This window comes from Brassica rapa, chromosome A09 (assembly GCF_000309985.2).
Source record: "Brassica rapa cultivar Chiifu-401-42 chromosome A09, CAAS_Brap_v3.01, whole genome shotgun sequence".
NCBI lineage: Eukaryota > Viridiplantae > Streptophyta > Magnoliopsida > Brassicales > Brassicaceae > Brassica > Brassica rapa.
This window is the reverse complement of record NC_024803.2, coordinates 33,779,962-33,792,566: the sequence shown is the minus strand read 5'-3', so window position 1 is coordinate 33,792,566 and position 12,605 is coordinate 33,779,962. Positions and strand designations below refer to the sequence as shown.

The following is a 12,605-nucleotide window of genomic DNA, read 5'->3' as shown; positions in this document are numbered from 1 at the left end:
TATTGAGGAAGTGAATGAATGGATCAATACAATACAACAAATGAGTTATCTATTTCACTTAGACAACAGTCTTTACAAATTAGTGGAGGCGACTACCAAGAAGATGGGTCAAATGTACTTATGAGGCAGTATATCATCAATAGATTGTAATGTTATGTTTTCTAAAATGTGTTATGGGTAAATTTGAGGGTCGTTTCACATCAAAGAAAATGGAACAATCGGCACAATATTTTTTTTATTAGAGAAACCATCTCTGTCTTTGGACGTGACCTAACAGAGAGTTTTAGAACAAATCAAAAGGAAGAAACAGATCCTTCCAAAAGAATAGCTTTCATATGTTCAATTAGCCCATCCATCTGCTCTCTGGAATGCACCGGTGAAGGATACACAAACGAACAGTCTAGTTTTCCATCTCTAAGCGAGTCGAAAACCGCAATCGACGGTCCAACCCCGTGGATAGACGCGCAGCCTATGTAATCCTTTACCCCGGCCGAAGCCAACGCCTGTTCTGGATACTCGTCTGTCACTGGATCTTCGAATATGGAGATGAGAGCGGTTCTTAGAGAGGACGAAGGCGTGAGGGTAGGGTTCTCTATGGCCTTGCACATTAGGAAATTGAGGTCTGACATGTCCGTGAAATGCTTGTTGGAGTTCTTTGCGGATGTGAAGGAGTCGTAGCATCTCTTAGCCAAGTCCCAGAGCTTTTCCTCTCCTGTTATGTCGTGTGTGTGAAGGATCCCCGAGTGGTAGAAACCTAAAGAACAAGAAAACAAGGGATCTTGAACACTAAAAAAAAAAACTAGTAAGCCTGAACCGTGCATTGGCTCATGGCAAACCTGTTGCAGCCATGAAAAGAACTATGAAATGGCAAAGAAATGGGGTTTACCAAAGTCATTGGGAGTAAGAGGAGGCTCAAGAATGGAACGACAGTCCGAGAGAGTCACCACTGCGTATTTCTCTCCTTGGTACTGCGGTAAGTTCTTAGAAGTATACGCAGAGATCATCCCCGCTGCTGCTATTGCCGCCCATAGCTTGATCCCTCTTGCCTTGCATCCCTGCAACAACAACGTACATGATTCAATGTTCCAGAACAAAACAAGATCCCCTTCAGTTTTATTGTGTATTACAAAATTAAACGTATGATGTCATGCGAGTGATTTGTGACATTTGTCGGAACATTGTCTAGTTGCTTGTCAGTTGTCACGATGTGAATTTATGTTTTTCTTTTTCCCCAGGTTTAACTTTCTTTACGTAAATGAACATGAACCTGATAATAAATGGGAAAAACTCTAAAAATTATACAATTTTGAATTTCCCACTAAAAATGAAAAACTTTCTTGTGTGTTTCTGTTTTATATTTTGTCATGTTGAGCATGTTATAAAGGTGTCGTAACTCATTGCAGAGATAAGTGTTCATATACAGTATCAGAAAAGATTATCATTTAGATATAATATTCAATATTTAAATAAATTAATACGCAATAATAGTAAGCAAATCTGCGCACGCAACTATAGAAGTTGGTTGAATAAGGAGAGACACACTTACAGCCACAAGTTTAAGAGTCTGATCTCTTTCCAGTTTCATCCTTACCACCTGAGATCTCCGGTTCGGTTCCTCAGCGTCCACGAAACTCAAATTCGAGAACCGGAACGCATTCAGCGAGTAACCCAGCACGTCGATCCCACGCGCCCAAAACGGTTTATCCCCTTTCCCACTCGGAATCATATCCTCTATCGCCTTACCTAACCCCGCCTCCTTCGCCACGTGTCCGTCGCAGCATCCATCAGCAACCGTCGTCTCTCTCATAAACTCCCTCAGAAGCGTAACCGCCGAAGTCCGATCGCACGCCCCGGTGTTCAGCCGAAACGTCAGCACTCTCTCCTCGCCGCCGCCGCGCAGATCGTAGAGGCTGACGAAGAAGACGCCGCACTCGCCGTTACTCCAACGGTGCGGATCGATCCACGCGTTCTTGTTCAGCTCGTGCTCTAGAATGATCCTGTGCGGTTCGGCGCAGGGATCGTCGCTGTCTCGGATGATCTGAGCCGTTGATGATGAATCGAAGGGGTGGATTACGACGCGGGAGGAGGCGGGGGTTGCGAGGGAGAAGGAGCTGGTGGACGCGTCGAAGCGGAAGGTGGAGCGGAGGGTGGGATGGTGAATCTGGAGTTTGTCGAGGGTGTTTTGGAGATTCTCGAGCTTTGGGGTTCGGGAGAGTAAGAGAGCTATGACGGCGATGCCTGTGCCGCCGGCGATGGCTCTGCACCAGCTGTACTCCGTGCCTCCGACGGGTCGGGTTGTGGATTCGGGTACACGGTTCGGATCACTCATTGTAGAAGTGAGAGAGAGAGAGAGAGATTGTGTTTTCGGTTTTTTTTGGGGGGATTCTAAAGTGATTTTGTTTTGTTTCTTTGGTGAGTTTGTTGGCTAATATGGGGAGGACTTTAACTCAATATGCCCTTCTCAGAAAAAAATCATTCTCAATATCCCTTCTCTATTCTCATTACCCTTTTGTCTTTGTACTTCCAAAAATAGCCTTCCATTTATTTATTATATTTTTTTCACCTCACTAAATTAATGAATTAATTAAATAACTAATAAATCAATTACCTTGTGGGCTCCATCTCTCTTTCTTCTTCTCCACATGCTTCGTATCATTCTTCTTCTTCTATTGATAAATCTGAAGCTTCAAAAAATAGGTAATATATGTCTGTTTTTGATGAAATTTGTTCTGGAATATTATTAAAATAAAGTGTACATCATAGACGTTGTATTTAATGCAAAAATTGATGGGTATTTCAAGGGATTAAAAACGATTTATAAGACTGTGTTTACAGACTGGTGGATTTATTATGTCCACTTTTATAGAATTATTTCTGGAATATCACTACAACAAAGTGTACATCATGAGTAAAATAAAAGATCTAAGATTTGATGAGTGTTTCAGAGATTTAAAATGATTTTTAAAACTGTGTTTATGAGTTGGTGGGTTTATTATACCGTTTCTGAAGAAATTTTTTATGTAATTTTATTAAAAAAAAGTATACATCATGGATAAAGTAAAAAGTGTAAGATTTGATAAGTATTTTGAGAGATTGAAAATGACTTTAAAACTGATTTTAAGTTAATGGGTTTTTTTTATAAAAAAGTTAATAGGTTCATTATGGCCGTTTTTGAAGAATTTTTTTCTGGAATATTATTAGAACAGAGTATACATCATGTGTAAAGTAAAAAAATGTAAGATTTGATGAATATTTGGAGAGACTAAAAATGATTTTTTAACTGTTTTTTGGGTTGGTGGGTTTATTATGTCTGATTTTGATGATATATGTGTATATCATAGATAATATTAATAATATAAGATTTAGTGAAAATTTAGAGAGATAATAATTTTTTAAAATGTATTCTATGGCCTTTGGGTTTATTTCACTCTTGTGAAAAAAAAAATAAGTTACCTACCACATATATTTGAAATAGTCATAGAAGATAATAATAGTCGTTTAATCAAACAATATCCCAGATTTTTTTTTGGGTATTACTCAAATTACTAGTTTAACTGAGACAAAAAGGAATCCATTAAAGGTATTGGTTTAAACAATTCTAAATCTATAGACTTTTACCAATTTTATAGTAGTATTGTAATGAATTAGTATTAGTAAAAGAATGATTGATGTCATCATTGCAAAAATGGCGGAGGGAGAGGTATGGGACCGTTGTTTGAAAGTGGAGTAGTTCAGGTTTTTGAATGAGTACGTAATTTTTTTATGTTTTCATGGTATGTAATTTGGACTATTAGAATTACTGGTTTTATTGTATGTAACTCAAAATACTAGAATTACTGGATTTACTGTGTGTAACGTGGCATACTAGGAATAATGAGTTTTATTATGTGTAATCCAAAACCCTATATGTCAAATAGAACGTGTATTTAGCATATAGAACTCATATATTATCAATTAGTATATTATCTTTATAGTAAATAAGACTACTAAAACTATTTAGATTATTATTTTCTGTAGTTGTAGGAATATTTATCATTTTCCCAAAATGATTCATTAACTTTCATTGTTGTTGTGTGAATGTAAGACAATAGTAAGAAGAATCTATAAAAAATACTTATTTCTGGTAAATTTTTTATGTTATACTCTTCGTTAATGATATTCATTGTATAAAATTATTGGTTTTACTAAAAAATATTTCATTTGAACATGGTTTTACTAATAAAACTTAAAATTTGCCAAAATATTACTATGTGTAATATAGTATTACTACCACCTTGAAGATTACCAAGAATTACTAAGTGTAATTAAATTATTAAATTTAGATATATAACAGCTACTCTTTTTACATGAATATTTTTTAAAGTGCTACATACACATTTTACATAATTATTTTTATATTATTATTTTAACATGAGCAAAACAAAACGAATTTTATGAAACATAAAATGTTTTGAAATTCTAAAATAAGAAGATAAATGTTTTAAAACTTTTTAAATATTTATAATTGATGGAAGATGTAATGTGATATATTACCACAACTTAATATTTGCTGACAAGCAAAATGTGTTTGTAGAAGAAATACTTAATAAATTTTTCAGACATAATAAACTTAATAAAATTAGTTATTCTAACATGTCTTTTGCAACAGATACAAGTTTTATACATTCAAGTTTTAACTACCACGAAGAAAAGTTCAAAACAATAGAGATACTCAATTTCTTATTTATTGTCAACTTGACGCAGTCAAGTGAAGTGTTAACACTAAGATGACATGGACACTTGGACAGTAGTCTTCCTTCAATTTTAACACTATGCTTACTCAGACTCATACAACGTATTCTAAACTATAAACTCTATACAACCATGCGCAGCTTATGTTTCTGACACCAAAACAATATATGAATTGCCTGCCCACTTGATTGAAGGTTCAAACAGAAGCTCCTTCTCGTTGGTCTCATAAAACTTAATACCTGCACATTACTCTTTGACCATTAGCACATCTTACCGATGTGAAAATTACGTAAAAATGGGAGTAAGACTTGCCATGAACTGTGAGTGAAAGGCTCAGTTTCTCGAACTCAATGGATTCTATACAGAAAGTGCCAATGTAATCTGCAAATATGGGTTGTGCGGAGCTCCGGATAATCTCGCAAACAACCTATAAACAGGAGAATGAAAAACTAAAGCTTATATACAGAAGCAGAAATTGATAAGAAGCAGGAAACAAAGAGAACCTTATCGAGGTAGGGCCACATGTATGAGATAAATCTGTGGAGCCAGTCCACCTTCAATATGTTGTAGAAAGAAGAATATCAGTGTCATCAAGTAAATTAAGAAGCTAGAATGATTCAATATGTTGAGTTAACTTACTCTTTCATAGTCAGGATTCTTCATCCATAAAGGGATATCAGGTAGAAGATCAAGAAAGAGAGTGATGCTAGTCTCAACTAGTGGCCTCGCAGGTAGATAGTGCAAAAGTCGCTGGTTAATAAACAAAAACAACCACTCAATCAGTCCTAATGCAAACCGCATAACAACAACACAACATCAATTAAGTTCCATCACCAACAAGATTCATCTCCCTAAATATTTATTTTATTGTCTTAACTAGGCATCTCAACAATTTAATACAGCTTATCCACTCAAAACACACAAAAATTGTATCAGTTTTCGGTCCCAGCTTGTTTCTCTGTAACATATACCTGAGAATAAGATTTCACAAGTTTTTACCCAATTTCAAAGCCAATATTCTTCTTTCTACAGACACATTTCTCCAATTTTTTTTTTCAAACCTAGTTACAAAACGACCAAATAACTATCAAATAAAGAGAAACTAATCACTTACCACAAATAACTAAGGATGGAGCCTTGAATTCGACGGAGAATGAAGAAAAAAACGATGTGATTCTCGACTTAGGGGTTTTGGAGGGGTTTCAATCACAATGAGAGACAGAGAGATTTGAGACACGAGAAATAAGAGAGAGAGAGAGAGATTGATGAATTCTCCATTTAGATGGAGAAGGGACAAAGAACGATGCGACTCTGCTAAGGGTTTTGGTTTTCCGTCGCAAGAGGGAGAGAATTGAGAGGGGGAGAGTTTGGGGTGGAGAAGGAACGCCGTCGTTTCGCTTTAGGTTTTTCGGATTCTACTGTTAGAGTTGGGTGGGTCGGATCTTTAGGTTGGACCCTTGTAAATAAGCTATTTCATTAAGGGGTAATTCGTCTTTAGAGCATTATCCACCCATTTTCCATTTAAAAGAAAATAAGAAAGAAAATATCTTTTAATAAGGGGAGAAATGAGCATTTTTCAAGAGAGAGAGGGGCATTTGGAGTTTAAGTCCATATGGGGAAGATACAGTGACGTACCTTTTTCCTTTATTCCGGTTTACTGTTTTACCGGTTTAGCAATTGATTTTGCATTTCCCGAATTATTTTTTTATTGAACAAAAAGAAAAAGAGGTATTTTAGAATACCTCGAGTATGACATAAGCTGTTGTTGTTTGTGTGTGTGTTAAATTGTTGATCTCTCCATTCTCTGTCTCATGTGCCTTGCTCGAGCATCGAACACGTACCGTGTTGGATTACTAGTACCATCACAGACCGGACGAGCTACAAAAGCAAGGCACAAGTATTTGTTATGTCCTATGATATTAGGCATGGTGATGAGAACATAACAATTACCTTGAACCAAGACGATCACAAAGGATTAAAGAATAAGGATTAAGATTTTGAAATTTGAAACAAAATGGACACCACTTATTTTTCTTTGCGTTTTTCAGAATCCACTAATTCATTTCAAACTCCTTCTTTTTAATTTGAGAAAACGTTTACAATCAGCTTGTATGTTTTATTTTATTAATGAGTGTTTTCTAAGGTTTTTATGTTATATATATCAACAGTTCAACTCTCAAAGAGACACCGGCTCTGATTCCACCGAGAAGATGTACAAATCATGTGGGATGGTTTTGCCTATGTTGATTTTGCCGACAGAAAGATATCGCTAAGGAGTTTGGTACGTTACAAATGTATTCATTTTGATTCTGATACATAAGCAAATGTAAGATGACATAGTTCATAGGAACTGGCACTAATTAATAATTAATGCAGATCGATCACTCGGCTGTGGAGAGTTTTTGGGGCGAAAAAGACAGTGGGATAACGCTCATTTGTTTGTCTTCTACAATGGTTATAGCCACACCTAAATGATCACATCCCGAGATAATGAACCAAGGAGCTAAATGATAATCATTTGAAACGCAAACTGTTAAAGCTACATATGTAACGGAAATGTTCTTCTGTTAGAAACAAAGTATTTATCATTGCTTTTCAAATTCCATGCATAACATATTCAAAATCAACATTGTTTTCTCAAGTAATCATCTCCCGTTAAAAAGTCATTTTCATCAACATCTAGGATGCAGTGATAAATAGGAACAGGCATATGCGCATAACAGAATAAAGAAAGCAAATAACTGATTCAGCATAAACAGATCACCAAATCCTTTCCCTGATATAATCTTTGAACATAACATAAAAATTCAGTGAAACAAAACAAGTCCAGAACGCAAAGAAAAAAAAAGAGGCAAGCAAGCGAGCAAGATAGTTTCTTGAACAGAGTCTACTTGATCTTCTTCTTGGGCCTCAACTGCAAAATAAAATAACAATAAAATGTTATTCAGAAATCAACAGTAGATACAAAGGAAAGAACAAAGAAACAAAGCAAAACCTGGTTGCTATGGCCACACTTCTTCTTCCTGCAGTTCACAGCCCTCGGGTGAAGTCGAGCGTAGCACCTAATTGTACATATGACATAACGTTAGAAACAATCTCAACTAAAAACTTTGCAATCATTAAGACATCAAAAAATCATGACATAACCAACACACGTATTTTCAAAACAAAGCTCGTCTGTTATAATAACAGATGCATTACCAATTAGAGTACTCAAAGAAAGGACCTTGACATAACATAAGGTAGATTATTCAAAGCAGGCCTAAACTATTCAACATAGTAGCAATCGTATAATTAAGATAAAATGTACCATTCAAGAAAATCATCTGGAAAGATGAGAAAATTGACCAGCTGACAAAGTTTGGAGAATGGAAATATTAATATTGGGAACATTTATAACCTCGCAGGCATTGTAACTTGCTTGAGAAGCTAAGTTTATTCCCTAAACACACATCTAAGCCCTATCACAGAACATCTTAATCGACTAAACAGGTAAACGACAAGACTTTGAAGCTTACTTGCGGCAGATCATCTTGTCTTGGTTGTACTTGCGAGCCAACGCCATCAAAGAGGGCTCGATGATACCTCCTCTAAGCCTCAACACAAGATGAAGCGTGGACTCTGCTTACAGACAACAAACATTTCGAATTGAGTTTGTGTTTTTATTCAGACAATAAAGATTAGAGGACAAAGATTAGACCTTTCTGGATGTTGTAGTCAGCCAGAGTACGGCCATCTTCGAGCTGTTTTCCAGCGAAGATCAATCGCTGCTGATCCGGAGGGATACCTTCTTTGTCTTGGATCTTGGCCTTGACATTGTCGATGGTGTCGGAGGACTCGACCTCGAGGGTGATGGTCTTCCCGGTCAGGGTTTTCACGAAGATCTGCATCTTTGTTGGCTTCTTCTTGTTCTGGCCGCGTAACCATACAGATACAGGAAGGGGTTCTTATACCCTTTCATTTCTAGGGTTTTGTAAATTATTGGACTGGGCCCTTCTGTGTGTTAAAGGCCCATATAAGACTAAAAGGCTGACAAACTAAACTTTTTTTTATGTATTATCCGTATCATGAATCAAAGAACTCAACTTTTAGCTTCTTGCTGATAGACCAAGTAAACGACCATGGATATGAGATGCTAAAGCCATATATAAGTATAATTTGAAGACTACTATATATATATATATATATATAATTAAATTTTAATTTTAATAATTTTAAAAATAATTATCAAATAATTATTTAAAAAATTTTGAAAGCTCAAAATATATTTTGTGGACAAGAGCTTGAACAGTTTCCCAACTTTTATTACACTATAGGGCCAAAGTAATTAATTATAATTCTTTTTTGGTCAAAAAAAAAAAAAGTAATTAATTATAATATTTTCAGACTCGGAGATTCTCAATCGTTTCATGATGTTTAAAACTGTAAGCCACAAACCAAGTATTGTACTATACATGTGCAAAAGGAAAGAAAGAGTTACATATACTTTTGAGAACATTGCTACAGATATTTTTGGTAGTGAATTTGTGTTCATATTTCGAATAATTGATAGTTTTCAATTATTAAATGAATACTTTTTGTTTGCATTAAGTGAATGCTGATGTAAATGGTTAGCAATTGACGACTTTTTTGTCATGCTTAACTTCGGTTGGTATGTAATGGAAACTAGATATTGACCCGCGTTGAAACGCGGTTATATTTTTTTTCATTTTAGTTATAAAATCGATAATCAAAATTATTGTTAATTCAAAATATTAGATTAGATATTTGCTTGTTTGGATTTGTGTCACTATTGCGGAAACATTTATGGCTGAGAAATTTAGTCTAAACCGATGGATCATGTCCTGTTTGACTTGCGGATCGATTTATTTTAAAAATATGAATTGCGAGTGCGGTTAAAATTATTTTAGGCGGGACATGTACCACCAACCCGCAAATTTCTAAAAATATTTTCGTTGAAATATATTAAATATTACAAATATTTATATTATTTTGATTTTAAATATATTAGTTAAATAATTTTAAGCTAAATAATTAAAATATATATTTTATATTTAATAATACTGGCAGATCCTGCTGGTTACCAACATTTTTTTGCGGGTTATGCGGTTATAAATTTGTTACTTTGCAAATTACGCGGATCAGGTTTTATCCTCAACCCATTCCTAAGATCAATCTTACCCGATTTTGTAACAATCATTATATATGTTGATAATTAAGATTTATTGTAATGAATATATAATCTATTCTTTTAATTTAGGTTTCATAGCCTTTACAAATATCCATAAATGAATAAGCTTCAGATGATTTTTTTAATTTGAACGCTTGAGGTGTTGTTGTGAACTTGTGATTAGAAAAATGCAATCGAGCGTTGTCTATATATAATGTTTATGGTTAGGTTTGCTGTAGCTTAAGGATTCCTTATTATGTGGGATAATATTTTGTAATCTTCGAGGCTATCATCGAATTCTAATTGTTTTTTAAATAGTTTGCTATTAATTATTAGTAAATAGATTGTTATCTTCGAGGCTATTTTTAAGTCTAACAAAGAATCAATCAACTTAGATTCAGTTAACATATAGCACAAAAATAAGGTGTAAAAAGAGTTAGCGTATCTAGTCTGTTATAGAAGCAAAGAGGAACCAAACATATACATGTTCTTTGTGTGCTGATATGATGTCGATAAGAAAAAAATATAAATCAACTTAGAGCAAAGTTTCATCTATAGTAAAAGAGGTCCAAGTGAGAGTTATTGTATGTGCTAATAAATTAAAAAAAATACAATCGGTCTACTTTAATTTTAATAGAACATAATTCGTTTGGTTTACTTATAATAGAGTAGATTGTTGGTTTAATTTAAGTTGTCCGGTTTTAATGTAATAATAGTGTCTAATATAATTATATTGTAACTAACTCAGATATGGTCCAAAAATTAAGTAATATAGTAACAAACTTGAAACAGTCCAAAACTTAAATGACAACTTTAATGGTAGATAAATTTAGGACTCTATTTTAATAGAGTAGATATAATATATAAATAATATAATTTTGAGGATTAATCTTTAAGAAAGACAATATAGCAAATAATAATGGTAACTGGTAAGTAGTTGAATATTGGTTAAATCCTATGTGCATGTAATAACAATAGATCACTTGAACTTAACATAAGGGAAAACATACGGTATAACATAAATAATTTGTTAAACTATTAAACCCCAGATTAATAATCCGACGCTATGTTTTTACGTAAGAGATCGATAAAATATAATATATATAACGACGTAAGAGGCCCGTCCACACATTACTTAACAACTAAAAGGATCAAAGCAAGATTATTACGATAAATATGGTTTGCTTATAGTGATCTTACGCATAAATTAACTTTATTATGATGAGAGATCGGTGATCAATCATGCATTGCTCCCTCCTGGGTTGTTACTTGCTTCTCCCTCCTTCGTTGTCTTCCTTGCTTTTTTCTTTCCTGGTTCCTCGCAGTCTTCATTTTCTTTTGTCTTTCCTTCTTCTTCCCTCGCTTTCTTCCTTTCAGTTGCAGCAGTAACAGCCGCTTGCATTAATTTCAACGCCATTTCTGATTCCTTCAAAGCTTCATCCGCTTGTTGCTCGACCACCATTGTAATAAACTGAGGGAAATCGGGGCCATAAAATTTGTTAAGCCAATGTCTCGCTGTCATGGTGCTTGTCTCGATAAGTCCAAGGATCCGGGTGGTTCTGGCTTCGAACACATTGTCTTCCAAACCCGACGTAATGGCATGCTCGTAAACAGCAGCGACTGTGTTCCCATTACTTAGCGCAGTACACAACTTGGATTTTATCTCGTCAATCCTGACGTCCATCTTGAGAGAGAATAGGGAGAGAAAAAAACTAAGATACTTGTGTTTCTTTATAAAACTTTTTAGTAATCTGAAAAAGGTTAAGTAGAGAGAACTATTATGATGCATGAGAGTCCAGGACACATCTATATATATGCACACATTCAACAAAATATCTTTAAACACATTGGTTGTCACTTGTCAACATCAACAAAATATCTTTAAACTGCTTTATTCAGCATTAACCAGCCTGTTCATTTTTTCAACAATGTAGAGTAGTCATCACCGTGTTGTAAAGCAACGAAATAACCGCGTGGATCATCTGTTTAGGGCAAAAAAAAGTTACGTACGTGAATAGATAATTCCAGTTTAGGCAAGGTGAAAGTTCAAAGCAAATATCATTGATCCGAAATGGCTCGTCGTAATATTCTCGGAAAGAACAATGCTTTGGAATTAACTACTTGGTCGACTAATATATTTCCCAATTTTACATGTTGCTACGGGCATGTTAACTTTGGCTGGTATCAGTATCATGGTATCCTAAGAGACCATAATACGTATATATATTATCACATCGTTTCAAACATATTGCATCCTGTAACGATCCGGCTTTATAAATGTTGATTAGGTTGTAATTTAATTATTGCACATAATCAAAGCATTCGTAAACCAAGCATGTATATTTATTTTTGGTAAAAACCAAGCATGTATGTATACCTAATTATATATACACATTTTATCTCCCTCTTCGTCAAAGAAAAAGGAAAGCCGCTACTCTATGATCTTATCTTTCTATTGTCACTTTTTCCTTTTCTTTTATGCTCATATTTGAAAAAACCTAGACCATGGAGAATATGAAATATCAAAGGATTTATGCATTTTCTCAAAAACAAAAAGGAAAAAAAAAAGACTTTATGCACTTTTCGAATAAAAATCTTTTATTAGAGATCTATTGAACAATCTAACTCGACCGCTTCAATTAATTTTACATGATTACACAAACTTTGTACTGACTAATTCCTAATTATCCAAAGATATTCTTTC

General features: G+C 34.5%; 3 protein-coding genes across 4 annotated transcripts; all 3 read right to left on the bottom strand.

The window, feature by feature from the left end:
- Positions 1 to 174: 174 nt before the first annotated feature.
- Positions 175 to 2,437, bottom strand: LOC103841192. The gene is made up of 3 exons (XM_009117711.3): positions 1,547 to 2,437; positions 887 to 1,055; positions 175 to 754 (listed from the first exon to the last, which is right to left on the bottom strand). The coding sequence occupies exons 1-3, from the start codon at positions 2,327 to 2,329 to the stop codon at positions 294 to 296; spliced, it is 1,413 nt and encodes a 470-aa protein (XP_009115959.1). The 5' UTR covers positions 2,330 to 2,437; the 3' UTR covers positions 175 to 293.
- A 2,074-nt stretch (positions 2,438 to 4,511) lies between these two features.
- Positions 4,512 to 6,294, bottom strand: LOC103841190 (synaptotagmin-3). Of its 2 annotated transcripts, none has more exons than XM_033281224.1 (5): positions 5,814 to 6,294; positions 5,371 to 5,459; positions 5,235 to 5,285; positions 5,044 to 5,158; positions 4,512 to 4,970 (listed from the first exon to the last, which is right to left on the bottom strand). In XM_033281224.1, exons 2-5 carry the CDS (start codon positions 5,392 to 5,394, stop codon positions 4,873 to 4,875), a joined length of 288 nt encoding a protein of 95 aa, XP_033137115.1. In that variant the 5' UTR covers positions 5,395 to 5,459; positions 5,814 to 6,294; the 3' UTR covers positions 4,512 to 4,872. The 2 variants fall into 2 exon arrangements, with proteins under 2 accessions (XP_033137115.1, XP_009115958.1); XM_009117710.3 differs by having other exon boundaries at positions 5,371 to 5,481; positions 5,846 to 6,292.
- A 1,162-nt stretch (positions 6,295 to 7,456) lies between these two features.
- Positions 7,457 to 8,680, bottom strand: LOC103841189 (ubiquitin-60S ribosomal protein L40). Its single transcript, XM_009117709.3, has 4 exons — positions 8,432 to 8,680; positions 8,250 to 8,352; positions 7,727 to 7,793; positions 7,457 to 7,645 (listed from the first exon to the last, which is right to left on the bottom strand). The coding sequence occupies exons 1-4, from the start codon at positions 8,619 to 8,621 to the stop codon at positions 7,619 to 7,621; spliced, it is 387 nt and encodes a 128-aa protein (XP_009115957.1). The 5' UTR covers positions 8,622 to 8,680; the 3' UTR covers positions 7,457 to 7,618.
- Positions 8,681 to 12,605: the final 3,925 nt, after the last annotated feature.

Coding starts and splice junctions, on each gene's coding strand:
- LOC103841192 (XM_009117711.3), bottom strand. CDS start 2,329: ATGAGTGATCCGAACCGTGTACCCGAATCCACAACCCGACCCGTCGGA. Junction 1,056..1,546: donor AGACTCTTAAACTTGTGGCT/GTAAGTGTGTCT, acceptor TTGTTGTTGCAG/GGATGCAAGGCAAGAGGGAT. Junction 755..886: donor TCTTACTCCCAATGACTTTG/GTAAACCCCATT, acceptor CTTGTTCTTTAG/GTTTCTACCACTCGGGGATC.
- LOC103841190 (XM_033281224.1), bottom strand. CDS start 5,394: ATGAAGAATCCTGACTATGAAAGA. Junction 5,286..5,370: donor AGAATCCTGACTATGAAAGA/GTAAGTTAACTC, acceptor AACATATTGAAG/GTGGACTGGCTCCACAGATT. Junction 4,971..5,043: donor CCTTTCACTCACAGTTCATG/GCAAGTCTTACT, acceptor AGTAATGTGCAG/GTATTAAGTTTTATGAGACC.
- LOC103841189 (XM_009117709.3), bottom strand. CDS start 8,621: ATGCAGATCTTCGTGAAAACCCTGACCGGGAAGACCATCACCCTCGAG. Junction 8,353..8,431: donor TGACTACAACATCCAGAAAG/GTCTAATCTTTG, acceptor GTCTGTAAGCAG/AGTCCACGCTTCATCTTGTG. Junction 7,794..8,249: donor GACAAGATGATCTGCCGCAA/GTAAGCTTCAAA, acceptor ATGTACAATTAG/GTGCTACGCTCGACTTCACC.